The 26,896-nt window shown below is 40.0% G+C and overlaps 3 protein-coding genes across 3 annotated transcripts in view; all 3 read left to right on the forward strand.

The window, feature by feature from the left end:
* Positions 1-3,397, forward strand: part of slc4a11 (solute carrier family 4 member 11) — an 84,248-nt gene extending 80,851 nt beyond the window's left edge. The window contains exon 17 of the mRNA XM_046063274.1: positions 597-3,397. Within this exon, the coding sequence (XP_045919230.1) occupies positions 597-663 (67 nt within the window). The 3' untranslated portion in view covers positions 664-3,397. The remainder of the gene's footprint in view (positions 1-596) is intronic.
* A 1,355-nt stretch (positions 3,398-4,752) lies between these two features.
* rpia (ribose 5-phosphate isomerase A (ribose 5-phosphate epimerase)) lies at positions 4,753-12,670 on the forward strand. The gene is made up of 9 exons (XM_046063048.1): positions 4,753-5,161; positions 6,226-6,286; positions 6,615-6,670; positions 7,021-7,080; positions 7,346-7,410; positions 7,498-7,566; positions 8,151-8,292; positions 9,448-9,547; positions 9,776-12,670. The coding sequence occupies exons 1-9, from the start codon at positions 4,976-4,978 to the stop codon at positions 9,871-9,873; spliced, it is 837 nt and encodes a 278-aa protein (XP_045919004.1). The 5' UTR covers positions 4,753-4,975; the 3' UTR covers positions 9,874-12,670.
* Positions 12,671-13,867: 1,197 nt separating this feature from the next.
* The window catches only part of eif2ak3 (eukaryotic translation initiation factor 2-alpha kinase 3), a 32,833-nt gene continuing 19,804 nt past the window's right edge, over positions 13,868-26,896 (forward strand). Inside the window, exons 1-2 of the mRNA XM_046062814.1 lie at positions 13,868-14,447; positions 24,814-24,943. Of these exons, the coding sequence (XP_045918770.1) occupies positions 14,140-14,447; positions 24,814-24,943 (438 nt within the window). The 5' untranslated portion in view covers positions 13,868-14,139. The remainder of the gene's footprint in view (positions 14,448-24,813; positions 24,944-26,896) is intronic.

Consider the following 26,896-nt stretch of genomic DNA (forward strand, 5'->3'; position numbering starts at 1 on the left):
TTTAACCCTGCATGTATTTTTTGGGGGGGGTTTTTTAGCAGTTGCTTATTTACACATCTAGCAGACAATGAGCAATATTTAGTCATTTCATCCATCTTGAAACATCGCTAATCAAAGCAATGAGACTTAACCAAACCAAATATATTTGCTGTAAGAGTCGGCTAATAATTCTCTGTGGGTTCATCACTGTTAGCAACACCTTTCACATGCATTTAGTCATTTCATCCATTGTTTTAAAAAGAATACTGATTAGAGCAGACATCATGTACAGTTTGGACTTGTGCCTTGTGATTGTAATTTTACTGCATTAAAAAGAAAAATAATTTAATGTCAACTTAAAGATCTTTCAGTGCAAAGAGTCATTTTGTATTTGATATACAGTATATGCAGCATTTTCTCACCCAGATCTTTAGTGCTGTTGTTCACACTCACATACTTCTACATCAGCCACCACTGTATAGTTGTTATATTTGCTCTCTTGTTCACTGGTACTAGAAGGAATTGATAAATCTTGTCTGATAAGATCTGAAATTTTCTTTCTCATTGCTGGCCTAACATGTAATAACTGACATAAATTCTGTCTGCTTTGTTTTTAGGAACAATGTGCTTCCTCATATCATTGAGGCCAAATACTTGGACATAATGGATGCCCAACACATGTAGCTACAGATGGAGTTCTGGATCCACAAAAAAGTCTAGAATAAAAAAAAAAAAAAGAAAACGTATTTTTCAATGCAAAACTGTATGGAAGCAAAAAGGAGAAATACCGACTGTTTAGATTTTTGTATCTGATAAGAACATTCTTACAGGTGAAGCACTGGAAATATGGGTAGTCGTGTGAGGAGGAGAGATGAGAGCCGTAGGAAATGTTTTCCAAACATGGACAGACAGCATCTCTCTGGGGAAAAGTTCTACCGCAAAACAGGACCGCCCAGAACTCCCTGTTTCACCTCTGTTTGACCCTGTTAGATCGCTCAGTGCCATATACCTCCATGTTCTCCTCACACCTTTACATTTTAAGGAAACATTTTACAATATCTTTACTGCAGTATATTCATCTGTGTGTTAAGCTATGGGTAAGTGCTTAAAGTACTCACTAATGCTGTGTAAGTAATAAAAACGGTTGCCAGTCTACATTGTCGAGTACTTAGAAAGGTGTAATGGCACAATGTCAGTATGAACAATATATTTTCTTTTTTTTTTTTGACACTTTGCACTCACATTGTGTTTTTACACTGTCGTTCGGGTAAATTTTACATACTTGCATTGTGTTAAGTACTTAAATACTTTACCGTGGGTGAATTAACTGGTAAGAACACTGTATTTAGGCCACTGCAAAGTAAATCTTTACCTTTTGTAATCCTGTCATTGTGCAGTGTTAAAACATTTACCTTCCTGCACCTTTTAGCTGTGATTCTCCCTTTTTTCTATGAAGGACAATTGTGCTCGTACTTATTGAGTTTCTAAGTCATTCCAACAAATGTCAGTGTTCATTAAGGAGAGGAAAAAGGAGTGTGTGTGTGTGGGTGTGTGTGTCATGGACATTACTAATTTGTCTCTCAGTCCCTTCCTCAGCTGAATAAAAAAAAACAAACACATTCCAATAGTATATATTATATGTAATTATTTAGAATGACAGCACAAACCAAAACATATAGTGAAATCTTTATCAAATTAGGAATATATTAGAATATATTATAATAATATACAAAAAGGTATTTTAGATTAAATTCAAATAAAATATTTATTTATCATATATCATGACAGTTTATCTTTTAAGGAGAAAATTATCATTTTGTGTTTTTACCCCAAACTGGAAAGTATTCTGTAATTCTCTGTTGGCTCTTTTACATTCCACAGTTGCTGATTCTTGTATGTGTTGTCTTACATCTGGCTCTGCTGCAGTGTTTACATATCAAAAGTCCCTTCCAGGTCCATGTCAAAGTCCAACACAGTTCTGGGGCATTGCAAGTAAAGATAAAAGTCAGGTAAAGGTTAAAGAATAAATAAATAAAAAACATTTGTGGGCTTTGGATTCAACAAAATGCATCTCCTTTTTTATTTTTGTGAACAAGTGTTCAACGATGAGTTTTAGAATAATCTGGTCTTGTTTTCTATTTAGATGTTATAATTAGATCGATGCTTGCAAACGTTGTCATGTATAATCCAATCGCTGGAAAGATTATCTTGTTATCTACAGTACAAAAAGAAAAAAAAAAACATTTCTAGGCACTGGTTTGCGTAAAGCATGACTCATCTGGGTTTTTGATACAATGTGATGCCAATGGACATGTATCCTACACAAGAAAAAAAAAAGTAGCAAGTCACACAGTAACTTCTCAATAAACTGAATGCAATGCTCAATATTCAGCAATACTGTCTATAAAAACAGAACTTCACTGGTGAGATTCGGGTTTCCCAGTGAGGGGGGGACCTATCAGTGAAGCAAAAAAACTGGCTAGCTGTATTTTTAAGACAGCAACTTTTCAGTCCGTCCTCATGGTACAAAAACTGCTCTGTGCTGATTCAATTATTGCACACATCAAGGAGAAAAAAGTTTGCCTGTCAACGAGGCATTCTCAGTGCAGGATTTCATTATGGTTTAGTTGCTTTCCCAGTATCCAAATGGCAGCTCCCTCATGCAGTTCTGTTCAACTTTGTCTTACGGATGTGAGTAAAAATGTCCAATTTAAGCAGACATCTCATGCAGCGATAGCAAGGCATGAAAGAGAAGCTTGGAAGCATTTACATAATCCTTGGACTACAGCTTAAAACAGCACTGGTGAGACAAGAGAGATTGTGAGGTATGAAGTAATATGTACAGTTTGCAATGCAAATTTTAGTTTATATCAACTATCCATTATAATCCATGGTAAGGTATTAGTTTCTAACTTTGGAGTGAGTACAGAGATTTAACCTTCTTCTCATGTGACAGTATTGTTGTTCCTTGATATCTTCTCTGTACTGATGATTTTGGAATAGCAGCAAACTTCTCTCAGAGGACATGACGTTGGATTCAGAGTGAAAGTCATACTACTCTGTTTGTGAAACCTTGACTCCCCGCCCCTCCTCCTAATTGGATTTGTTTGAAATTGCGTGCTGTGGTGTTAAGTTTTTTTTTTTTTCCTTTTTCTCTTCCTGATTTCATATAGCCTACTTTTTCTAATCATGAATGTAAGATGTGTGGATTTTTATATAGCATAATAATTTAGGTGTCAAACTAAATCTGTAATTTTTGTCAAAAAGATCAGCTATATTTGTAAGCTGTAATATGTAAAAATGAGAAAAAATGGTTATCAAACAGAATGTGTTGGTTTACTATAGTATATATACTGTACACTGAAAAAGAGAGACTATCTCAAGCTGTTTGCCAAATAAAAAGTAGTAGTGATGTAAACATTTGTGTGTGCTTGTGTTCATTGACAGACACTTTGGACCACAGCTAAATATCTAAATAGTTTGGACATTAAAGGCTGTGTGATGTTATTTTGAGCCGTACACTCACTACTTTACATTGTAGCAAAGTGTCATTTCTTCAGTGCTGTCATATGAAAAGATATAATCAAATATTTACACAAATGTGAGGGGTGTACTCTTTTGTGAGATACTGTGTATTTATAGCGCTTTAGAGGAGGCTTCCTTGTTATGTTGTTGACTCCATGACCATTTCTCTAGTGCCAACCATCAGGACATTATGTCCTCTTGACACTTTGTTCCATTAGAAGGTGTCACAAAAGGTCAAGATGTGAAGTGCTAAATGGTTTCATAAAGTATGCAGTTAATTTATAGTACACAAATCTATTGTGGAGATATACACCAAGACAGTCTCTTTATTCCAAGTAAGTCGGTTATCAACAAAAACTAGCACTGGATATTGAAACTCTAAATGTGTTGGTACCAACCAAAATTTGGCAGTAACAAGTATAAAAAACTATCACATACTGAAAGCTAGCATTTATGTCAGGTTATTTGTATTTTGTGCAGTCATTGATCGCATAGTTCCTGATTTCAATCCAAATTTAGCACATTTTTGAATTGTATTTTATTTAGGCAAAGATTTTGTTCTGATGCTTGTGATTTAACAACATTTAATGTTTGACCTTTTCATTCAATGATACAGTAAGATATAAAAGTATTGTTTGATATCAGTACTGAAACACTGGTATCATACAGAAGAAATCAGTTTCTTCTGCATATCCCAGTAAGTTGCTGTCTCTCCCAAAACTGAAATGAGACAACAGCCTTTGTTGCGCACACAAAATATCAAAATGTAATTGGAAGATTGACTGTGGTCATAGAGGAAAGACTAGGACAGCACTAGGTCTAGTTTTTCCTCTATGACTTTATAATATTTGGATTCAGCACCTCCTTTTAATATAATGTTTTTATTCTTTCATTTGGGGCTCAGGAGGTAGGTTGTAGTATAAAAGCGCTTTCAGTGGTCGCAAAAGACTAGAAAGACGCTATACAAATACAGAGCATCTACATTTATTAATTTATTTAAGAGTGAGCGTGTTGTGGTCTATTTTCAGATTGCCTGTGGTGAAATGTCCTTCTCATGTCCTTTTTCATTCTCCCAAGAGGATGGACCTTTTACATTTTACATGGCTTTTCCTCTGGCGCCACCCTCCGGACAAACTTTACACTGATCAGCCACACTGAAGATGCATATCCTCAAATGTAGTATGATGGTGTGATTTAGCTTTGTAACGGATATTTTACACAAACAATCCCTAGAAAGTTCTTTTCTGACAGCATACCGAGCAGGTGAGCCTCTGAGTGTCCAGGGCCCCGGTGGGGTCGCTGCTGCGCTGTACCTGCGCAGATAACCCGCAGATCTCCAAGTCATACGAGGAGACACTGGACAGGTGATCAGTTGTCAAACAGGATTAAAAGCACACATTTAAAACGTCGCTCTTGGCTTCCTGGTGCAGGAAGGAGAAACCTGCCCATCTGTCTCTGTGTGGGCCGGGTCATGAGACTCCAGGGGTGGGTCTCCCTCAGCAACCTCGCAGCTGGATTTCTGTCTTCTTCAGCATCTTGCAGGCTGGCGGCTCTGAGCAGCCAGAAACACGTGCGTCTGTTCAGTGTGTCCGGTGAGAACATGGCAGAAGAAGCGAAGAAACTGGCCGCTTACGCCGCCGTGGACAACCACGTCCAGGTACAGATGACTGCTCATGTTAGCCGACATGTGTTCACCGCCTGCTAGTTTTTTGTTTAACGTTACACCAGCTCAGATAAAACCTCTTAGCTGCACGCTAGCAGGGCTAGCTAACAAACAAACAAACAGAGATATAAAGTAACGTAGCTTAGCTTGCTAACGTATAGCTGTTATCTAACTTGCACGGTTTGGCAGGGAATTAGCTCAGTGTTATGCATGCTTGTCCCCGGATAGTGGGCTAAAGACTAAAAATACTAACCGTATGTTAGTCTGTGTTAGCTGCCAAGCAGGACAGAAATAGATGAGCTAACAATGTTATGCATGATTTAAACTTGCAGCCTGAAATTAGAAGCAGGAGCTGACAGAACTTTGCACTGCTGTTGTAACTGCATAATGGATAATAGAGTTAACAGGTTGTCTGTCCAGACTCTACTGTGAAAATGTGATACCTTTGTCTTTTCCAGATGCTTGAATTAGACTAGACTCCTTGCATTGTATTATTTGTCTCTATTCTTTTATTATTCTTATATAACTTTCATTTGTTTATTCCATATTTATATATTTCTACATTTATTTATGTCAAATGTATGTTTGTCTAAGTGTAGCAACTTATTACCAAAGCAAATTCCTCATATGTCCAAAACACTACTTGGCAATAAAGCTCTTTCTGATTCTGACATTTAACCTCCTACATCCCGACTGTAAGCTCATGAAATGTCAGAAACAATAAGAGGTGGACACATTATCGTGAACATATTTGCAGTCTGTTGGTATCACATATCAAGAAAACTGGTGTTTCAACTAGATGTGATATATTAACGTGTTCATGGTATGTGTGAGTATATGGAAACACCATGAAGACATGAACACATAAATGCAATCAATTAGATCAGCTGTAAGTACTGTTCAGGATATTGTGATCACTGATTCTCACTGTCGGCCCACCTACAGGAAAGTAAATGCTTATCGGGCTCATGGCAGCTTTGCGTCCCCTCTGTTTTAAGGAATTGCTTCAAAATGAAGTGTTTTTGCACCAGTTTGTGTTCTTTTCTTTTCTTTCGTAGAATAACCAGGTGGTTGGAGTGGGCAGCGGGTCAACCATTGTCTATGCCGTGGACAGATTAGGTGAGCGAAAGTATTATAATTCAGATTTTAGATGGTCTTATGTCTCAGGAATTAAACCTAACCATCTGGCTCTTGTCTTTAAGACAATAACTTGGCCAAAGTAAGTAGCAGAAAGTTCATTGCTTATTTTTTGGATGTTTTAAGGTAAGTCTGCTTGGGTGTAAATAAGCACAAGGTTGAGGTTGCAGTGCACGACTTGTTTCATCAAACATACTACCTCTAGTGCGTGTTGTTCTGGTTTGTCATCACAAGTGAAAAACCATAAATGAAGAAGTGCCAACATTTGGATTGGAATTTTTTTAAACTTTATGTATGTTGTTCATTCCAGCTGAGAGAGTGCGTCAGGAGAAACTGAACATCGTGTGTGTGCCTACCTCTTTCCAGGTTGGTTTGAGACATTTAGTCTTTCTTATACTCCAACATGACTTCTAATTATTTTCATCCTGGTGGCTTAATGTTGTATACACAGCATTTGGCAACAGTGTGTGCTGCAACATTATGCTTTTGAATGCAATTCATTGCCACACACATTGTCATTTCTTTTTTTTGTCTAAATCTATAGATGACACTGTGACTTGCAAGAGAAAATACATTAATTGCTGTTTTTGTGTTTTCAAGCGTGCCCTACGAAATGGAAATGGCACTGCAGCTTTTCCTCTGCTTTTCTTGTCACTTTTCCTGCTGTTTTCGTGGTTGTCTCATTTTCTCCCGTCTCGCGGCTCGTCCTCCCACAGGCTCGTCAGCTGATTCTGCAGCACGGCCTCACGCTGTCGGATCTGGACAGGCACCCAGAGGTATGACGAGCTTTTTGCAAATGAATTTGAAAGCCAATTGGAAATGAGGAAGGACCACAATATGTTGGAGCTCAAATCCTGTCAGCTTGAATTGGAGCGCTGTGAATGTTATGCCTGTACAACTGCAAAAAAAAAAAACGAACATGAACTGGAGCTGACTGTTGCAAATTCTAAATGCAGAGAATGGTTCGGGAATATTTGTTGTACCTTTTGCTTTGCATGCTGCCTTTTGTAATAAATTTGTCTTTACATTCCTCCCACACAGCTGGATGTGGCGATTGACGGAGCAGATGAAGTGGATGCAGATCTCACGCTGATAAAAGGTGGAGGGTGAGTACAGTTTAATACAGACAGCAGAACTTAAACAGTGTCTCCTCTGATTTTATCTCTCTCACACGTCCTCTGTTTGCATCACAGCGGCTGCCTGACTCAGGAGAAGATTGTAGCCGGCTGTGCCAAACATTTCGTTGTCATTGCCGACTACAGGTCTGTATTTGCTGGCTTACCTCTTGAAGAGAAGTTAAATTAGAAAAAAGTCTGGAAACAGTTTTGCCAGACTTTGATTTTAAGATTTGTTTTGTGGTTTATCATTAAAGATTTGTTAAATCCAGCTGATTGAGAGGTGGAACTGTACAAGAATCTTGAATTCCATCTTTCTATTAGACTGCATTAGCAAAGTGTTTTAGAACCACCAGTTGGTAGCACTAACTAAAGCATGAATTAAAATGTTAAGTAATAAAATATTTTTGTGTGAGATAAGCTTGTTGGCTGTCTCTATACAATGTGACTCAGTCACTCTGAGCTACAAGTAATAAATTGAAATTTGGGTGACTTGCTGAATATTATTACTCTGCTTTCACACAGCTAGAAGCCTTTTCTACATTTCTCTTTTTACCTTTTTAACACCTTTCCTACATGAACTATTGTAGGAACACATTTATTGTGTAATTCTGTATAAACTCAGATCCAACAGAAAATATCTCCTTAACAGTTACAATATAAAAGGTGTCTTTTAATCTGCATCTACGTGATTTTAAAAATCTATTAAAAACTCTGCTTTCTCCTCCCAGGAAGGACTCCAAGGCTCTGGGCGAGCAGTGGAAGAAGGGAGTCCCTATTGAGGTGATCCCCATGGCGTACGTCCCTGTCTCCAGGACGATAGCCAAAAGCTTCGGAGGGGAGGCCAACTTACGAATGGCTGTCAGTAAAGCAGTAAGTGAAGGATTTGCTTGATTCCAGCACACTGAATGTTCACCTCTGTACTCCTAGCTTTGCTATCTGTGTTATTTTTCATACAATACTGTTAGATCTCTTCGATTCTCTTTCCGGGGGGCCTGTGGTGGTCCTGAGTTCCGGGTAGAAAACCTTTTTATGGTGACACTACAACTAATTTTAACTTGATATGAAGCCCTGAAAAGGCTACACTGTCAATCCAAATGTACAGTCTTTCTGGACTTGTGTGAGCTTAAACGTACCCTGTGGAGTTTTTGAGCTCTAGTAGCGCTATGGAGCAATTTTTTTTTCTTGACTGGGTCCCTGTTTTGTTTGTCTTGTCTTGTTTGCACTGAATCCAGAGGACAAAAAGGCCTCATTGACAGTCTGTAGTTGGTTAACTGATATACTTCTCTGTTCAGCAGGTTAATTTTGAAGAGCTTTCTGCCACTGCCCAGTCAACATAAAGAAGTGACTGTTGTTAAGACTTCAGAAGTATTCCATCATGTCAACAAAATAAATAACTGTTGACATGAGTTTTGTTCCAGTCCCTCAGTTTCTATCTTGAGTCACAGTGGACTGGAAAACAAAGATCCTAAATAGACAGCTGTTCAACCTTCGCATGATAATGATTATTTTCAGCTAACTCAACACATTGTGATAAGTGGTCAATGTGATAAACATTTAGTTGTGTCATCAGTGTCCATGTGATACTTAAAAAGCTGTTGTTTGCAATTTTCTTATGTGCTTTTCTGAAAGTCCACAGAGTTAGCTCAGGGCATAAATATCCTGATCTGAGTTAGGCCTGAACGACATGCACAAAAAAAGATTATTTAGACAGATATTGTGATATGAGTCACCATGTTAGTGGGAATGGTAACTTTGCATTACATTTTCACTGAAAAGAATACAAAAATGTGATTTTTGGCTGGGGTCTGTACCAAACAAGCATGTTCCCTTATGTCTGGAGAACATGATCTCTGGGCTTCTCTGTAGCACCGCAGTGCTTCATTTATTCCTTACTCTTTTTTTGTTTTTTGTTTTTTTTAAATCAAGAAAATACAGCTGCTGCGATTTGGACATAGCACTTGGCCATTTTCAATATTTCTTTTAATTGTTCAGACCTAGCCTCAGTTGTTCCTGTCTGCCTCTCAGGGTCCCGTGGTCACTGACAACAGCAACTTCATCCTGGACTGGAAGTTTGAGCACGCTCAGAACTGGAAGGAAGTCAACACCGCAATCAAGATGATTCCAGGTGAGGAGCTGACAGATGACTGTTTGTTTATGAAGTAAGGTGCAGTTTGTGTTTGGTGATGGTATTACCCTGCCAACCATCCTACCAACCAATCATTGCTCATCACACACAGCAAATAAGAAATATTAGCACAATGGACTGAAATTGAACAAAACCAGCAATCAAGAGGAAGACTTGACCTATATTGTCCAACAACACCCTCAGTATCTCTGTTTTTGTCCTCCTCAGGGGTGGTGGAGACGGGGCTTTTCGTCGGCATGGCTGAGCGAGCCTACTTTGGGATGGAGGATGGAAGCGTGCAAATTCGGGATCCTCCAGTCAACTGAGGAGTTTGCCATAATCACAGTCTCTTACCTCCTCTTGAATGACCTCACTTTCCCCGCAAGTGCCGTGTTCATGATTTACACCTGGTCTCGGACTGTGTCGTAGCAGGGAAGTTTTCACACATCACAAAACCAGATCCTGTTGAGGATCACTTGATTTTTCTCATCCTGCAAGCGGTGCTTCTGATTCTGCATGTTTTATAGTGCCTGATGAGTAAAATCAAGTGCATCTGTTATGCTTCCTGTTTTGTTTTGTTTTTTTTCAGCCTGTATTTCCTCAGTTTGGCTGCCTGGTCTCTGCCTGGAAGCGTTGGCTCTTGCTGTAATGAGCAAGATTGACTGAATGTCTGCAGTGCTGTGGTTCTCATCTAGCTTGGTGAATCACTTCGGTGCTGCTAAATAAAGGTGTGCCTTGATTATATTTTATGATCTATTAAAAGACATGACGCCATTATAGTTGCATTTAAAAAGCTCATAATCATACTTCAAACTATGGTTATTTGCTGGGCTGCTGCAAACAAAAGTATAGTAGTCAAGACATTTTAAGCAGTGAGAGAGCTGATATGCCTTGAAGTGTTTTTGTTTAATTAGATTACAGAATGGGGGAGTTAAATGAGTTGCATACTACAACATAGAAAGTTAGACATGTCTCAAGAAATTAATTTCCTTCATTAATATGCTAATTTAGACAGCAAGAAGCTCCAAAAATTAATAATGCCATGGACAGTTTAGGGAAACCCTGTGGTGCAGGTACGAAGCTTCTATTATTTGGTAATTGTGTTAAGAAGACACGTGACACTGATGATACAATGTTGTTGGTATGTGTATGGTGTACACATACCATGCAGCACAGATGTGGGCTGTAATAAATATAATGTAGATTCTGCTGGCATTAAAACACCACCAATTGGAGTTGCTACATTTGCAGCAAAAGGGTTGAGAACCATCAAACCTTGAAATCGTCCTTTCACTAAGAGTATGTACTTCCTGTTGCTGAAACATGCAGGCTTCGCCGTTCCTTTACTTCCTCTGTGTCACTGAAGCTCCTGGTTTTCTGCTCTGTCGTGTCTTTCAGCAACTCCTCATTTTTCAGCCGCACATGCCAACAAATTAACATCCTCCGCTAGGAATTCTGATGTTGCGCAGAACATGTCAACATGTCCAACTGTACAGGTTAGACAAGTATAACCACGCACACGCAACATGTGCATCTCAGGATTTAAACCTGTTAACGACTCCATTCCGTCACATGAGATTCCTTTAAAGTTATGGTGCGCAGAGCTGGCTTGAAAATTTTGGATGTGTACATTTGTTTGTCACTCCACTTGTGGGATACATGGTCTCAATATGGAAGTTCTAATTTAAATGTCCTTGGCTGTTGAATTTTAACATATGGTAGCCACTGTTGTTGTGGACCAGTAATCTGGTTTCCTGCTCTGCAACTGTGAGTACAGTGGAAATCTTTTGTGGTTTTCTCTGGGTTTCAGCAACGTTTCTGTAGAATTACACTAGTCAAGTCATCTAAATTCCACAGCCTCTCACTGTTTGACAAAACAAACAACTGAATGAAGGTGTACTTTCATGAACGTAACTCCTTCCACTGTGTTGGTTCTTTTTTGTGCCTGTAAGTTACTTGCATGACAATTTCTTATCTTACACAAGCTGTCTGGTCACAGGAAGTCTTGTGCCATAAACTTAACTTTGAACATAGCTCTAGAAAGACTTGTGAAACACTTTGGGGTAAGGGTGATGGGCAGCTATTCTATAAAATGGTCACAGTTAATGGTGAACTGATGTAGCTCAAATCTGAACAGTTCAACAAGTAACGTTTGTGCCTTGGCGCACCAAAGCAATAAAACTTTTTACATAAATATACATAAACACTTTTTTTATTTATTTATTTTTTTTTAAATTCAGATGCAGCAAAATTAATTTATTATGTAGCTGGTTTTATTGTTGGAACAACTGCCACATGTTGTTAAAAGCTGCATCATCAGGTTTTAGGAAAGACATTTACTTGTAAAATATATAAAAAATGCAGTTGTTACAGACAAAATAAAAATTCACAAGGTTTGATTTAATTTCTGTGCTGCTCTTAAAATCCAAATTCCAATATATCATGTTTGGTCAGTTTGTTTCACAAGGTCCTATCTCATTTCTAATTGGGGAACATTAAAAAAAGAAGCTGTACGTGCAGCTTTAAGGTGTTTTATAAAATCTTGTGCTCAGTGTGTAGTAGGTTCACTGAGGTAATGTGTCTCAAATCAGCACAGTACTGTTGTTGAAATTGTCTAAAAATACTATTTACTAGACTATTTTCAAAATGCTACTGCCCCCCCAAACCCCTCTCAAAAAGCAATCAGAAGCTCATCACTCCTTTTCTCAAAGATTAAAATAGTCAAGTTGTCTTTCCTTACACAAATGACAAGTAACTTTACTGTCTACAACAACCATCATTGGTTTGAAATGTGTGATAATTTTAGTCTTTTTTTTTTTTTTTCCCTCCATATGATTGATATCCCTTCTTTTGGAAAGCAGCTATTCACTTTGCTTTTGGCTCACAATGCCTTACACTTTGGTTTTTAATTATGTATGTTTATGTTTTTGTACTATACAATACTAAGAAGGTTAAATCAACTAGGAATATGTGGACTGGTGTGGATCCAAAACAAGATCTACCCCGTGTTGGATCACCAGCATTTCTTTTATTCCTTTCTTTACCAAATGACTGTGATAATGATTTTGCTGTGAAGGTACTATTTTCTTTGTCAACCAATACAGGACCAAAATTGAGATTAAACAGTATGCCTCTGTGTTTCATTTCTGATAATTTGGTGAAAATAATCTTGTCATTCTGTCAACAACTTGAACGGTGAAAGACAAACTCCAAAACTATATATTAAATGTTGTTGGTGACACTTGTTATAATAATTGTAATTTTTTGGCCAAATATTCACAAGTTCTTGCTTTACAGATATTTCCTACTCTCTATCATAGTAAACTCTGAAAAGTTGTAATATTCTATTTCCCTGTCATTTGTAGACCAATCTATAAAAAACACAATATTTAGATTAAATGATAATTAAAATGATTCTTTGTTGCAACCCTTGTAAATATCAGTAGAGGTAGGTGAGAAAATCTTGTTCTTGCTTTGTAACAACATGAATATTGTTCATGTCAATGCAGGTGCAGTTCTTCTTTATTGCCACTTGGGGACGCTAGAAATGCAAGCGGCTTGCAAGGTGCTCACATGACCTTAAATGCCACCTAAGATCATTATAAAACACATCTTAAACGCATTGAACTAGTCTCCACTGCTACAAATGATTTTTGATATACGTTTAAAGTAACATATATTTTTATAAAATACATTTATGAAAATTTAACTAAGGAACTTGAAAGCTCCGTGAATGACATGTAGTTTTACATACGCTTTATATATAAAATCTTAATGCTTTCAGAGTCTTTAACAGACATGTCAGTCTCCAGTTTGTTTAGTCGAAAGTGAGAAAACATAACTCGTGATCAGGAACAGGAAATGTACCTATAATCTACAGTGAAGCCACGTTGATGCTTTCATATCGACTGTCTTGACAACTACTCATGAATGACAGCTGAAATATCGAATCGAGTGCTTGCATTTAGTCAGCGGTGCAGGGATCGACCAATAGAGTTGCTGCTTATCAGCGTTCTCTCTCTTATTGGCCAGACGACGACACATCCCACCAATGAAATGTCCGCCACAGGAATCGCCATCGGGGACTTTTTTGCGTCAACTTATGCTCCCGTTGTATGGCAGTAGCTAGTGCGCCTGCGTCGCTTTGACAAACACTGGATTGGCCAATGAAATTCACTGTTTGGGGGGCTGTAACATTCTGAGCCCGCCTCTTCGAGTGACAGATCTCTGATTCAATCGTATTCTGCTTAGTATGCGAGTATGCGTGATTGACAGCAAACGGCGCAATCAGAAGCGGTTACATGATTTTTTAACGAATGTAGGGATTTTACTGTCCAATCCTAGTGTAGAAACAAGGCGGGACTTAGCGTTACCAAGGCAAGTCTTCAGTCAAGTATAAAGGGAATAACATGGTGTCCCAGTGGCTGTTTATGTTTACTTGAAGAAGAGATTTGAAAGGACGTTTTGACACAACGGAGTTTTCTTTGTAGTTAAACTGTTTGTTTTTTTTACACTTTTAAGTTTTTTATGTTAAGATTTACAAGGCCAGTGGCATGTAAATCTCATATTTCACTAATGTGCCAGTCTTACAAATGGAAAGGGGGCTTCACTTTGGAAACGTGAGCATTTCCCTGGTGCTCCTGCTGTTGCTGAAAGCGCTCATCGGATTCGGGATTTTGCAAACTCAAGGCTCCGCCATCGGGGGGGAGCCGCAGTCCGCCACCCGGGGCTCAGGTTCGACCTCGGAGGAAGATGGTTTGAGAGTCATGGAGCGGGGCTTGGAGAACGTAGGCGCCCCGGTCATTGTAGCAGACGTTACCGTGGAGGACGACGACAACGGGTCTGCGGGGGAGGCAGACGAATCGCACGGAGAAAGTAACGGAAGCGTCCGACAGACAAGGTAATTTGTGAAGCGAGCAGTTTGCTAGACACCCATTTTTTTGTGAAAACTTTCAGTGTGACATGCGTGTTTAACACCTGCAAATTGTAACTAGTCGACCTCCAAAGTGACAAACAATGAAAGAATGAAAAACTTGCGTGTGTTTTTAATTGAGCTAACTTAGCTAGCTAAAACACATATTTACCGACTGTTTTGCCAGCTAACGTACAGTCTCGCGCTTTGGGCGCACGCACAGTATCCATCCGCCTCAGTAAGTTAACGTTACTCCACTTGTGTGAATGCGGTTTCTTGTGGCCCCGACACATAAACAGTGTTTAAACGCTCCTTATTCCAGCTCATCTTTCCATATCCTTGATACCTTATTGTGGAAGAAACATTAAGTGGTGTCAGCGAACTGTCAGTGTTGACGAGCGAGTTTTACTTCATCTAGCAGAGCACTTAGTTTGAATGGAAATCGCGTGACAAGTAGACGTAGGAAAAACACAATAAATAGAGCTTCTTTTTAGTCATTTGCGGTTATTTTGAATACTAACTTAGCTGTAGTGTGTTGATAAAAGGTAACATTTTTAGAAAGGAGGACTAGGGCATGTCGGTGCTTAACGCGCTCTAGTTCATTGACCAGAAACTTTGTGAAGGGACTGTAAGTCTCCCTAACCGTGAAGCTGGGACACGTCCTGAATAGGCATAGCTTGGCTGTTATGTGGGTTTGTTGGAAGTTGTGTCCACAGTTGAATCCACAGATCCGTGCAGTACAGTTGGTTCAATGTTTGTGATAAGTAAACAGGTTTCTGTTTAACGAAAGTATGACGTGACTGCTGAAAATGCTTCCGTAGATTGTTGTTGTTGATTTTCTCTCCTCAGTCAGTCGTCAGTTTGCATCCATTCATTATCATTCAGAAATTGCGTTACATGAAGGGAACATCCCCAACCACTTAACAGAGATACCATCCTCTCATGAGGCAAATCTTCTTCTCATGTCAGCAGATTCTTGTCAGCTACTTCTTAGCAGAGAGAAGTAAACCTGAAATCCGTTTATTTAATTAACCGCAGTTACCTGGGAATTTAGCAGAAGAATCAAGTGATGTTTGTAGTCATTTACAGTGAGGGATGAAGATTTCATACATGATCTGAAGTGTTTGGCTTCACATGTTGAGATGCTGCATGTGTCCTGGGATCTGTTGTTTAACAAAATAGAAACTGTTTTAGTTTTTGTTTAAGATAAATATTGGCCTTGCTAGGGAATTTGTCTTTTGACATAAACTGGAAGCAGATGTTATAAATGAAAACTGAACATTCGGTGATCGCTCTACTCATGTACCAAGAACACTAATTAAAGGTGACAAGCACATGTTTTTATTTTATTATAGTCTGTCATGCAAAGGCTTGTCACTCTGCTGAGAAAATCCCTATCATCCTGCCAGTCAAAAGTTTACGGCTTCACACCGTCCACAGGTTTACCAAACCCGTAAGACCGGCTGCTGCTGCCTATGGCTGCTGCCCAATGTGAGGTGAGATGCAGTTCTTGGCGCAGTGGGTAGGGCATTGATTTTGTCTTCCTTGGTAAACAGTAGGTTTGACGCCCACCTTAGATGTTTGGCGCAGTGTGTTCTTCATGATGTTTACTTCTCTTTACCATTACAAATACCTGTAATCACTGAAATTATCATTCTTACTTCAGTGCCTTCTCTTTGTTGAAGCATATCGGGTCAGTCACTAAATAATTCTCTGTGTAGTATTAATATGCTGTCTGCTTTTCAAGAGAAAGATGGACTGAAGTCAGTCACATTTCATTTTCAATGGAAAACAAACCTTTTGAAGGCTTGTGGTGCCGTTTCTTACCCTAATACTGAAACTTGCTGCTGCTGTATCTACTTGGTGATAAAAATGCAGCATGTTTCCCATTTACCGTCAACCTTTTTTAATGTTGAGGCTCACTTAAAAGCTTTCTGACAACCACCCAAAGCATCAAATTTTAGTTCTTGTTATTTGGGATGCCATGCAAACCCAGCTTTGTCACAACAGGGAGCCACTGCGCACACTGTGCTGTGAGTCCCATGAAGCTTGTCAAGAGGAAAAGTGTGATAAGTTGTTGTATATGGTAGTTTGAAAAACTGTGTAAGACAAAGTGTTTTCACATGTTGTTTACAGGAGTGAAATCTTTGTGTACACCACTGTTGACACCCCGTGCACCAGCAAGGACATAAACTTATCAGGATAAATATGATGGCAAATAAGTCTTGTAAAAGGGCAGCACATGGTAATGGACTTCAAGGGGATAAGGCTTCTGCCCCTCATCTCAAGTACAGTATCAAGAGGAAATCGAAAGTAATTAGCAGAACAGTTTGCTCTGATAGCAGCCTGCTATTCCCCTGCCAGGCACCTCAGCTGCTGCAGGAAAACTCCTGAGTGTCATCCTGCTGCTGGTCACACCCTGCCACCGCTCTGCGTCTATTGCTATACAGTATACCTAACTGTGTCTGTCACTGGCTTTTTGTCTCTTCTGCTTTTCCTTTCTTACTTTGTCCCAGTCTGTATCTCCCCCTTTCTTCTTTCTCTCTCTGTCATTTCAATTCAGATTAGCTTTAATGGCATGAATGTGTAACAACAATATTGCCAAAGCATCATACAAACTACATCAATTAACCTCATACATTTCATTAAACAAGTCTCTCTCTCTCTCTCTCTGTCTCTCTCTCTCTCTCTCTCTCTCTCTCTCTCTCTCTCTCTCTCTCTCTCTCTCTCTCTCTCTCTCTTTTTTATATATATATATATATATATATATCTATGTTGTACATTCACACATTTGCCTGCCACCACTTATTGGCTTTGAGTCATTTTGTACCAATCACTTTTTGGGTAATATGTTTAGAATAATTTGTCCGTATTATTAAAAGTTTAAAGTATTCCATTCTGTGTTTTGTTTTTGGTTTATTACGTTCTAAAGTATAACATTTTAGTTCTGCCAGTTTTCAAAATGCTGCTGTTGATGGTGTGACTGTACACACAATCACCATAACAAACAATAACACAGATATGTTTAATCAATGAGATAAAACATTAACAAAGTAGCTTGTGTGACAGATACAGCAAGAATGAACAGGTGAATTATTCATTAAAAAGCCTGTCTGTAAAACAACAACAAATATGTTTGATTTAGCTGAAGCTATCACAGATGTCTGTCTCTGTCTGTATGTTGAGGTCTATCTCTCGTACTAACTGTCTCTCTCTCTCATCTTACACTTGCTCTCTCCCCAGTGTTCTCCCTTACCTTCACACATGCCCATTTTTACATACACACGCTTTTTAATGTCATCCCTTGGGCATATACTCTACTCCGTGCTCTGTTTCCATCCTTCAGCCAGGAAAATTTCTCTTTTTCAAATGGGTCAATTTAAACAAAACAGACTAAGCATAAGGTACATATAATGGTTTGTGTTGATAGAGATTCAAACATCCAAAGTAATGAAAAATGGAGAGGAAACCCACCCATGTAACAGAAACACTTTTTCCAGCATTAATAAGGTCAGCCTTTTGAAAATATATCGCCACTTCCTTCTGTGACCTTTCAAAGTTTACCTGCGGTTGTTGCTGTTTTCCAAGTCAAACAGACCATGTCCTGTGATACGTGCCACCCTGTGACAATAATAAATGCTAACACACCCTTGATCATTTTGGCTGGAGAAATTACTTCACAGAGATGTGAATGAAGTCACTACAGACACAAAATTCAAACCAATGAATCACTTATTCCACTTTGGAAGGATCCTGGTAACTTTCGTGCTTTGTTGACAATATCTTAATTCTCACAGCCTGGATCTCTTTGTGTTTTTATTTTCTTACAAATTAGATTTTGGAGTGGAGCACTTCAAAACATTTCATGCGGACAGCTTGAAAAACTGTCTCTGCTCAGATGTCAACATTTTAAGTTTTTAATTTTAAGTTTCTGTCAGTTGCAGTTGTTGTTTTTTTTTTATTCCCGTTCCCTCCTACGCCCCCGTATCCTGTAATCTATAAATATTCTAGATGTTCGCTTTGATCCGGCCTTCAGTTTATGACAAGAGCTGCTGTCGTGTCGGCTGACGGCTGTCACCTCACCTTTAACGCTGACGTCTATACATTTGTGTGTGTGTGTGTGTGTGTGTGTTTGAAGGCTTTTGTTTGTGTGTGAATCATGCATGGGACGGCACTGACAGGTTTGATGTCTCCGCCAGTGATCTCTCCATCGGGGCCTCCATCACCTTAGGGAGCCCTTGGAGGTGAGAGGCGAGAGGACAGCAGCTTTGTTTGAACCTGCTACCTCCACCCCCCCATGCTCAGTACCCCCCCCCCCATACCCCCCTCAGGGCCCTGTAGCGGCAACAGCTCTTCTGGGCCGCCGTGCTTGTCGGCTGGCTCCTACCAGCCTACTGCTTAGCAACAGCCAATCGGCCGAGCCGGGCGACTTGTTGGCCAATTGCGTCAGAGAGACGGGCTACTGCTCAGAATTTGAGTTGGCCACATGGGTCTGGCTATAGTTAGGTAACGGAGGAGCAGAAGAAGAGGTTTTTTTTGGGAAGGGGAGAGTTCATTTCCTTGTTGTTCCCCCCCCCCCCCCCCCCCCCCCCCCCCCTTACTTTGTTTAAGTAGCCTGCTCTCTGTAACCAGGGAGATGTTGTGGGTTTTATTAATAGCAACTGTCCCCAAAATAACAGGTCAAGATGAAGATGACTGAACTCCCTCTGGGAAGTTTTAATTGGGCACTTTAAACTCAGTTCTTGAAACTCAGTCCGTGTGCAGCAGTTGTTTTACGTTGGATAGGTCTTAATGGATAACTCGAACTGCTGTACTTGGTGCTACTTGAAACCAGCTTATATAATCTCTTTTTACCTATTTTATCCTGATTGTCTTCTCCTTATGTAACCTTATTTTATTGCTTACTGTAATAATGCTAGTTTGAAATTATTATTTTGGTGTGCAGAAGTTGACTAAAAATTGAGCAGCAGCTACTGATGTAGGGATGTAATGACCTTTGGTGTCTTTGTTGCTGACTTCCTCACCTTTTGTGCACTTGATGAACACTGTCTGGGTTACAGAAGCGCTTACTGCTCATTTAACAAGATGTTTGTAGATTGTTTCATAGCCATGTGTAGTGACCTGAAGTAGAAACAGTTATTCCTAAATGTGATTGCTAAATAATACTAGTTTTGAATATGATTATCAAGATGAGTGAATTTATTAGGTCGGTGGCTATTTTGGTACGTCACCGGGACCCATCCTGCAGCACTGCAGTATGGGTGGGGCAGAAGCAAAAAGGTGGGATACTCTGAGGAAGGGAGGGGTGGATGAAAACAAGGAGTTAGCTGGTAGTTAGTAGGACCACGTTGTCTTGTTTTCACTCGCGATGGCTCCTCACTGCTTAGCAACAACGAATCAGATCCTCGGATGAGAGCTGCAGCCCAGCCAATCAGCCAGCAGGAGCGTGGCGCCATAGAGTTTGGATTTTACCACGTGTGAGACGATACTGGTTGGAGAGGGGAGCGCACTTATGCAGGAGGTAGAATGAGAGAGGGTGATGGAAACACTTTTAAATGGTGTGTGTGTGTGTGTGTGTGTTTTATGCTTGCACTAGAAGTGGGGTTTTTTTGTTTTTTTTACAACCACACCCTTTGCTCTCTGCAGTGGTGGTCTGCTGCATTGACCCTGATGAATGTGAGGTCGAGGTTTAAAGCAGACTGCACATCGCAGGTCTGTCACTGAAGTCCTCATCAATTAGTCTTCAACTGCTGTGACAAAGACATAACATGTTTATTTAAAAGGTTTAGAGGACAGTTATATAAACCTTCAAGTCACATTAAGCTGTGTTTAAGTGCTGGTGTTATGTCATGTGCAATTATTATTCTCTCTTCAGGCTAAGTGGCACATTACTGCCATGTCAGTCAACTTTAAGACAACCTACAGAGGTTTCTTTTTTTTAACTTTTAACATTTAATCTAGTCATTGTAAGTGATCATTTATATTCGGCATTTTTAGACACATGGGAGCATATTCATGTTTGCCAAATAAAAAGACTGGGGTTTGATTTCATGCTGTGTTGTGCTAGCTGCCTGCAGGTTCATAAGCCTTAAAAATATCCTGCATTGAATTATGGGATTACCACAATTGACAGACTTAACAGGCTCTGAAAGAGTTTAAAACTTGATAAGTTTGGTATTAGCCTTCAGGGCTTCAAGTATTTATTCACACTGTAAACATGTTGTGATTACTGGTATTTATTTTGTGATGAAACTGCAATTCAGTATAATCCTGAGCGTGATTAAATAATCTCAAATTGAATGTTTAAACCTTCCCCTCTTTGGCTCATTCCTGTGGCATTATCTGTCAGAATGTGCACAGTTTAAAGGAATGCAATTGACTTGCTAGTGCAGCTGGTGGTGCTGGGTGCGGCCGGCTCAGAGCTGCATCCATAACTTTCTCCCCACGTGCTCCCCATGCTCTCGTATTTTTGTTCTGCCTCTCGGTGTCTGCATGGCAGGCTGGGTGGCAGCTGTGCGGCAGCAGAACTCCACACTCCAGCGTGCATCCAGGCTGCTCGCTGTTGCATGGTTACAGGCAGCTCTGCCGTGCCATTGGCTCGGAGTCTGCAGAGCTGCCCGCGCATTGGCTAAGGGAGGAGAAAAACACTGCTTCTATTGGCTGCTGGGAAGTGGGAGCTGTTGCGATTGGTCTGGCTCGACGGCTCCCGCTCCTTGGAGACTCGGCCTGTGTAAACATCCTGGTTGTTTCTTTCAATGGAGTGTTTACCATCAACTTGGTTTTGTGTGTGTGTGTGTGTGTGTGCAGACTGAGGCTGAATGTCTCTGAGGAGCAGAAAGTCTGGTGAGAGTGAGGCTAATTGGCTCCCTGCTCCGCCATATGCTTTGTGATTGAAGAAACCCTCTGCACTATTATGACACTTTGACAGGATTACAGGCAAGGACGCTAACAACCCTCAGTCGGTTGGCAGCCTCACTACTCTTACTCCTTCTACGTTCTCCTTTCCAACGTCTTCTTCAGTATCTCCGCCGCCTGCATCTGCCACAGTCGGCAGCAGCAGCCCCACAGGCTACATATTATCCCTTTGGTGACGGGCAGAGCAGCAGTGTCTCGGGGCTCAGATGTGGAAAATAAATTGCCCTGAGTTCTAAATGATACAGTACAGCTGTTTGTTTTGTTCTAGTTGTTTTTATTGTTCGGTTTAGTACTGTTTTTGTTGCCGACTCCTCCGCTGCTCGTTCTCTCCATTACCATCATGATTCCTAAGTTGTAGAGTTAAGAGCCCCCCATCCCACCTCCCTTTTTATCCTTTATCTAGAGTACAAAGAGTCCACAAAAACCTTTTGATCTCCCTATCAGCATGAAATTCTATCTCTTGCGCACCCTCCTTTCAATCTCTGAAGTTGAACTCGATGCTCTCAGTGACTTCGTCCTCACTTCTACATTCACAGCATGACTTGGAGGGGGCGGGGCCGACCGAGCGGAGGCCGCCAAAGCTTTCCACCCTCTCAGTGAGCTGACTGCTTAGCAACAACCAATCAGCCTAAAATTTTTTGGCAGGGTCTCGCAGCCAATCATGAGGGTGAGAGAGTGCTTTAATGCTCTGTTTTTATTGGTGGCTGAGAGGGAAAACAATGTTTTTCTTAGTACTCTACACTTCAGTGTTAGTGACGAAGCTGCTAATGCTAAGAGCAGATTTGGGGAGATAATCTTGGCTTTGATGGGACTGAAAGACACATGGCTCATTACTGTTAAGTGATCTTATTAGCATTTTTATGCAAACTACCTGCTTCAGTTGAGCTGCAAGAACTAGTTGGTCCAGATCAGCAACTGTAACTCCCAGTGATGGTGTCAATGACTGCAGTTAAACATAAGAGAAACCTTCCTCAAATTGATTTGCACTCTCTGAAACAATCCATGTCTTAGTTGTCCTGAGGCTTAAACATCCTTGAACATGCTCCCTCCCCTTCATGACTGAAGAGCGTTCGATAAGCTAAATCAGTAAGGGGTTATAGTTGGTCAATAGCAATTCACCTGCTCAGTCTAAATGATGGATAATGTAAGATTCCAGTATATACTCAGCTTAGTTGAAAACTGTCACAGTGCATGTAAATAAAGATGATGATGAGTCCATGTTTTCTTTATTTCCCCATTTTATCAGTCTGAGCTGGGAAAGTGAACAAGCGTAACACTGTCTCTTCCCTCACCAACTGCTGTCTTGTTGCCCTTAAGGGAGGCAGTTAAAACCTCATATGCCCCAGTGGCCAACAGAGGGAAACTGGTTGGGTCCCAGCTGTGTGGATGTGAAGCAGTGGGTGCCCAGAGACAGCATGTGTGCTCAGCCAAACCTTGCTGGTTAAATAAAGCTAAAAGCTCCGTTGACAGCATCTCCTCCAGACAGATACAAATCAATAGTCAGGAGGTGGCCCCTGCCAGAGCTCAGGACATGATTGACAAGCAATGCAGCAGAACCTTAAGAGTTAGGCAAAGGGTGGGGCTGGATGTCTGGATTAATTCAAGTCAGTCAGACTGTTTTTAGCCTGGAGTTACTAGACGAAAGGAGAGAATCGCTGTTAAAAAAAATCTTGCTTTGTCGGCACAAAGAGGAATAAAACTCATTTGGAGAATTTGTGCTTTACTACTGATAGAAAAGCCCTTCACCAAAGAAAACTTTTTGGTAGAGCTACAGAATTAATTGGGGTGGGGAAAACTAAAATGTAAAAATCCATCACCACAAGAATTTTTATAATCTTTTCTCAGAGGTAAAGTGCGCTGGGGCTGTGAGAAATCCTTAGCCCATACATCATCTAAGGGAAAACACTTCCCCCCTGCATCTTATTTTTAGCTGCTCACTGTGTCTCTGCCAACAATGCCTCTCAATGCCAAAATATAGTGGAGGTATTTTCCACATAACCATATGTGGAAAATACCTCCACTATATTTTGTAATAACATTATTCACTATTTAATTTTTTTCTTTCTTTTAGCATCACGAAAGCCAATTTTTGAGGAATTAACGTAACTTTTGCCAATGATGGCCAAACATCTTTCATTATATCAAACTGGCTTAAGATGGGGGGTTTATCTGTGGTCTGTTTACTCGCAAAGATCTGTGAACGTGGCATGATACAAGTCTGTAAAGGGTTTGGTTGTTTTCTAAACAGCAGTGATATGGTATTTCTCTAAGCTGTCATCGTGAGCAGTTGAGACAATATTTGTGAACACATAATTTTCTGCCAGTATTGGAGAGCCCAGAAGAAAGCCAAGACTAATCAGAAATGTCACTGAACGAATCCATCGACTCCGAATAAAAGACGGTCTTTGTCAACACATTAAACATTTATTTGAGGTTTTACATGTAAATGAGCTAAATTTTATGGCAGTAATAATACTTTTAAGTCTGAGAATAAAAACCATGTCAAATCCCCATGTGTACTCTTAACAGTCGCTATTACCATCTGTTTCAGAGCATCATCCGTGTGCTCTTACCAGATCTGAAGTGCAGGAAACTCTTATGTCTTTTCTGACAAAGAGCAGATAACAATGAACTCTGTTATAAAAATGAGGAAATAAGAAAAGCTATTTATTTTCAGTACTTGTAGAAAGGAAATCAACCTTGTCTGCCTGCCAGCTTTGTGTTTTTTATTTGATTTTGAGACTGAATTCAGTCTCAGGTGGTTTAAGTGTGCTTGCTGTGTGGGACTACATCAGTTTTAGATTTTGATAGAAGTAAAATTAAAAAGGCTTGATAATGTGAGCAAATGGAAATTTTGTGTGATGGAGCATAGTTTATTAATCTAGTCATCCATCCATTTCTTACAAAGTTCACTCACCTCCAGTCTCTCATCCAGCATTCCAGCCATATTTGATGTTTTCACATGGTTTGCCTTTTGCTGTGCGAATATAAATGAAAAAGGTGAATTTTGATGGATTCCTGTTTGGAAGTGAGTTGCTATGTTTGGGATGTTTGGTCAGGTTTAATAATCCTCAGGTCTGGTTCCATCTTTAATCAAAATGCCACCCAAGGTAGCTGACGGGATGGGGTTTGTCATGGCACAGGTGTGCTGTTGGCTGCAGTTGAAGGTCACCCTGATTGCTAAACAAGGATGAGGACTAGAGAGGGAAGGACAGCATCTACACCACCACTTCACAAGATTACACAAGAATTGTTGTTTAATTTATTTTGAAAGATAAACAGCTTGCGGAGACTGCTGCCTTGACAAGTGCAAGATAGTCTTGTCAACGTTGGTGCGCCGGGCTGTGATAAGTGTTGCCTTGCCAGTATGTAGAGCTGCAATAAGTGTCTACAAATCCTTGTTGAAGAGTGTGTTGAAGTCTTTGTGTTTTGTCCACAGGTCTCTTGTGATCATCAGTACCCTGGATGGGCAGATCTCTGCATTGGATCCTCACAACCAGGGCAGGAAGCAGTGGGACCTAGATGTCGGCTCAGGGTGCCTGGTGTCCTCAAGCCTCAGCAAACCTGAGGTACACCAACACTTGTGTTTCCTTTGCGTTTTTATTTATTGGAATAAGGGTAAAATGGAGGAACCCTACCTAATATTGCACAGGCACACATATAGAGAAATGTTAACAAAAATATAGATTCATTGCCCTTTTTGTCTACCATTACAAATAAAGATCCTAGTCTATGTATAAAAATGTAAATAATTCAGATTGGTGGACTGGTACTAAAAAGAATCCCCTTCAAGTTTTATTCAAATAACATAAATACGTAGAGTCAACAGCCACAGGTTCAACAGACATTGTTCAGCTAGTTAAGATCTATCAACAGATAAATACGCCAATTTCCACAGTCTTGACATGTCAGTGTGAGGTTAAGGATGTAGTCTTGTCTGAGTCTTTTCCTCAAAACAAACACTGTCCCTCCGGGCTTTCTTTCTGGAGACAGTAAGACCAATAGTTAAACTCACTGCACTTTGAACAGTCAACCAAGGGTTGCAGTTGCTTGCATTCATTTCATGTACATAATACACACCAGACATACTGTACACCCCCATAAATCTGATAGTAGCTGTTTCGCCTGGAGGATTAGTCTCTTTGTTGACTCCAGTGGTTTACACATAGAAGCACAGCAAGGCCCTCGTCTGTACATGTATACAGAAGCTTAAACCACCCACACCGACATGCTGAAAGTGAAGCATAGCCCAGAGCGCTCCTCTCCGAGACACATACTAGAGACGTGCTCATGGTTTGCTTTGATGTGGACTTGCTCCTCGTCTGCGAGAGTTTTGCCTCAGGGAAAAAGCCTCTGATACTAACAAGGGTCTGGGTGGCTACTGAGATCAGTTTAATGTTAGTCTGCTGGTGCTGGTGAGGCATGTTTTCGTGTTTTTAAAAAAAAATAAAAAAATTAAAAAAAAACTCTCTGGCTCTGTCATAAAAAAACATGTCCGCTTTATTAGCTTGGTATATCAATATAAAAAGCAATCCAGAAACCAGTTCATGAGGTTTAATAACTTTTTGACCGGTCAAACTCATAGGTTGTGATGTGTTTTGTGTTTGCTATAAAAGTAGATTGATTGATTTGGAATCAGTGGGTGGTGGGTAACATAGATAAAAAGCCATGCCAGACTGTTTGATTGACGGGTCACTTCTGGGAAGCACAAATGAAATTTAAAAGCAATGAGCCCTCTTTAAAGAGAACAACGTGAAAGCACAAACGATGCAGTTTCAGCTGATCTTTAACAATCCAGATCTTGCAGCTTCAGGGTTACTCACTATAGAAGAATCTCATTCCAGTGTAAAAGAACCTCCCACATTAGTGGGTGAAGTGGTTTCCAAGTGTGTGCCATTCAGCCTGAACACTTCACTGATTAGCAAACCTATAATTAGGAGGGAACTAATGACTGATATCAGCTGCTGTAGTGTTGGGTTTGGAATTAGAAAAACCTTCAAACTTGTACTTTCTGGCGGCACATGGTTTTGCAAACTGCTGTGTTTGAGATTTAGAAAATCCGAATTCATGAAACTTTTAGGGTCCTCGGAGGTTATAATGTGGAGAAGCCCTAAAGGTTCCTGGAAGCGCTTAAAGATTATACAGTTGAGGCTGTGTGAACGCAGTATAGCGTCAACACTGGATGCATCAGAATGTAAATTTGACCTTGAATTTAAAGGAACTTCATTTTTGGTGATTTTCACGCCGTCAGTTGAACAATAACATGATTATCTATGCCCTTTATTAATATATTTTAAAAGTCAGCCCAATTTCGGGTCCCTAATCAGTGACTTCTGTGTGTTTGTGAAACTGGCATTGACTCTGACCTTATAACAGCCTCATAAGCAATAAAATAAATAAATAAATTGAAACGGTAAATTAACAAAGATTTTCTCAAAGTAAAACCCTTCTGACTTCACAGTGGTTAGGGGTAAACTACTAGAATTATTTACAAAAGCATCATAACCCCTCAATAACAATAG

The sequence above is a fragment of the Micropterus dolomieu genome, linkage group LG11 (assembly GCF_021292245.1).
Source record: "Micropterus dolomieu isolate WLL.071019.BEF.003 ecotype Adirondacks linkage group LG11, ASM2129224v1, whole genome shotgun sequence".
NCBI classification, from domain to species: Eukaryota; Metazoa; Chordata; class Actinopteri; order Centrarchiformes; family Centrarchidae; genus Micropterus; species Micropterus dolomieu.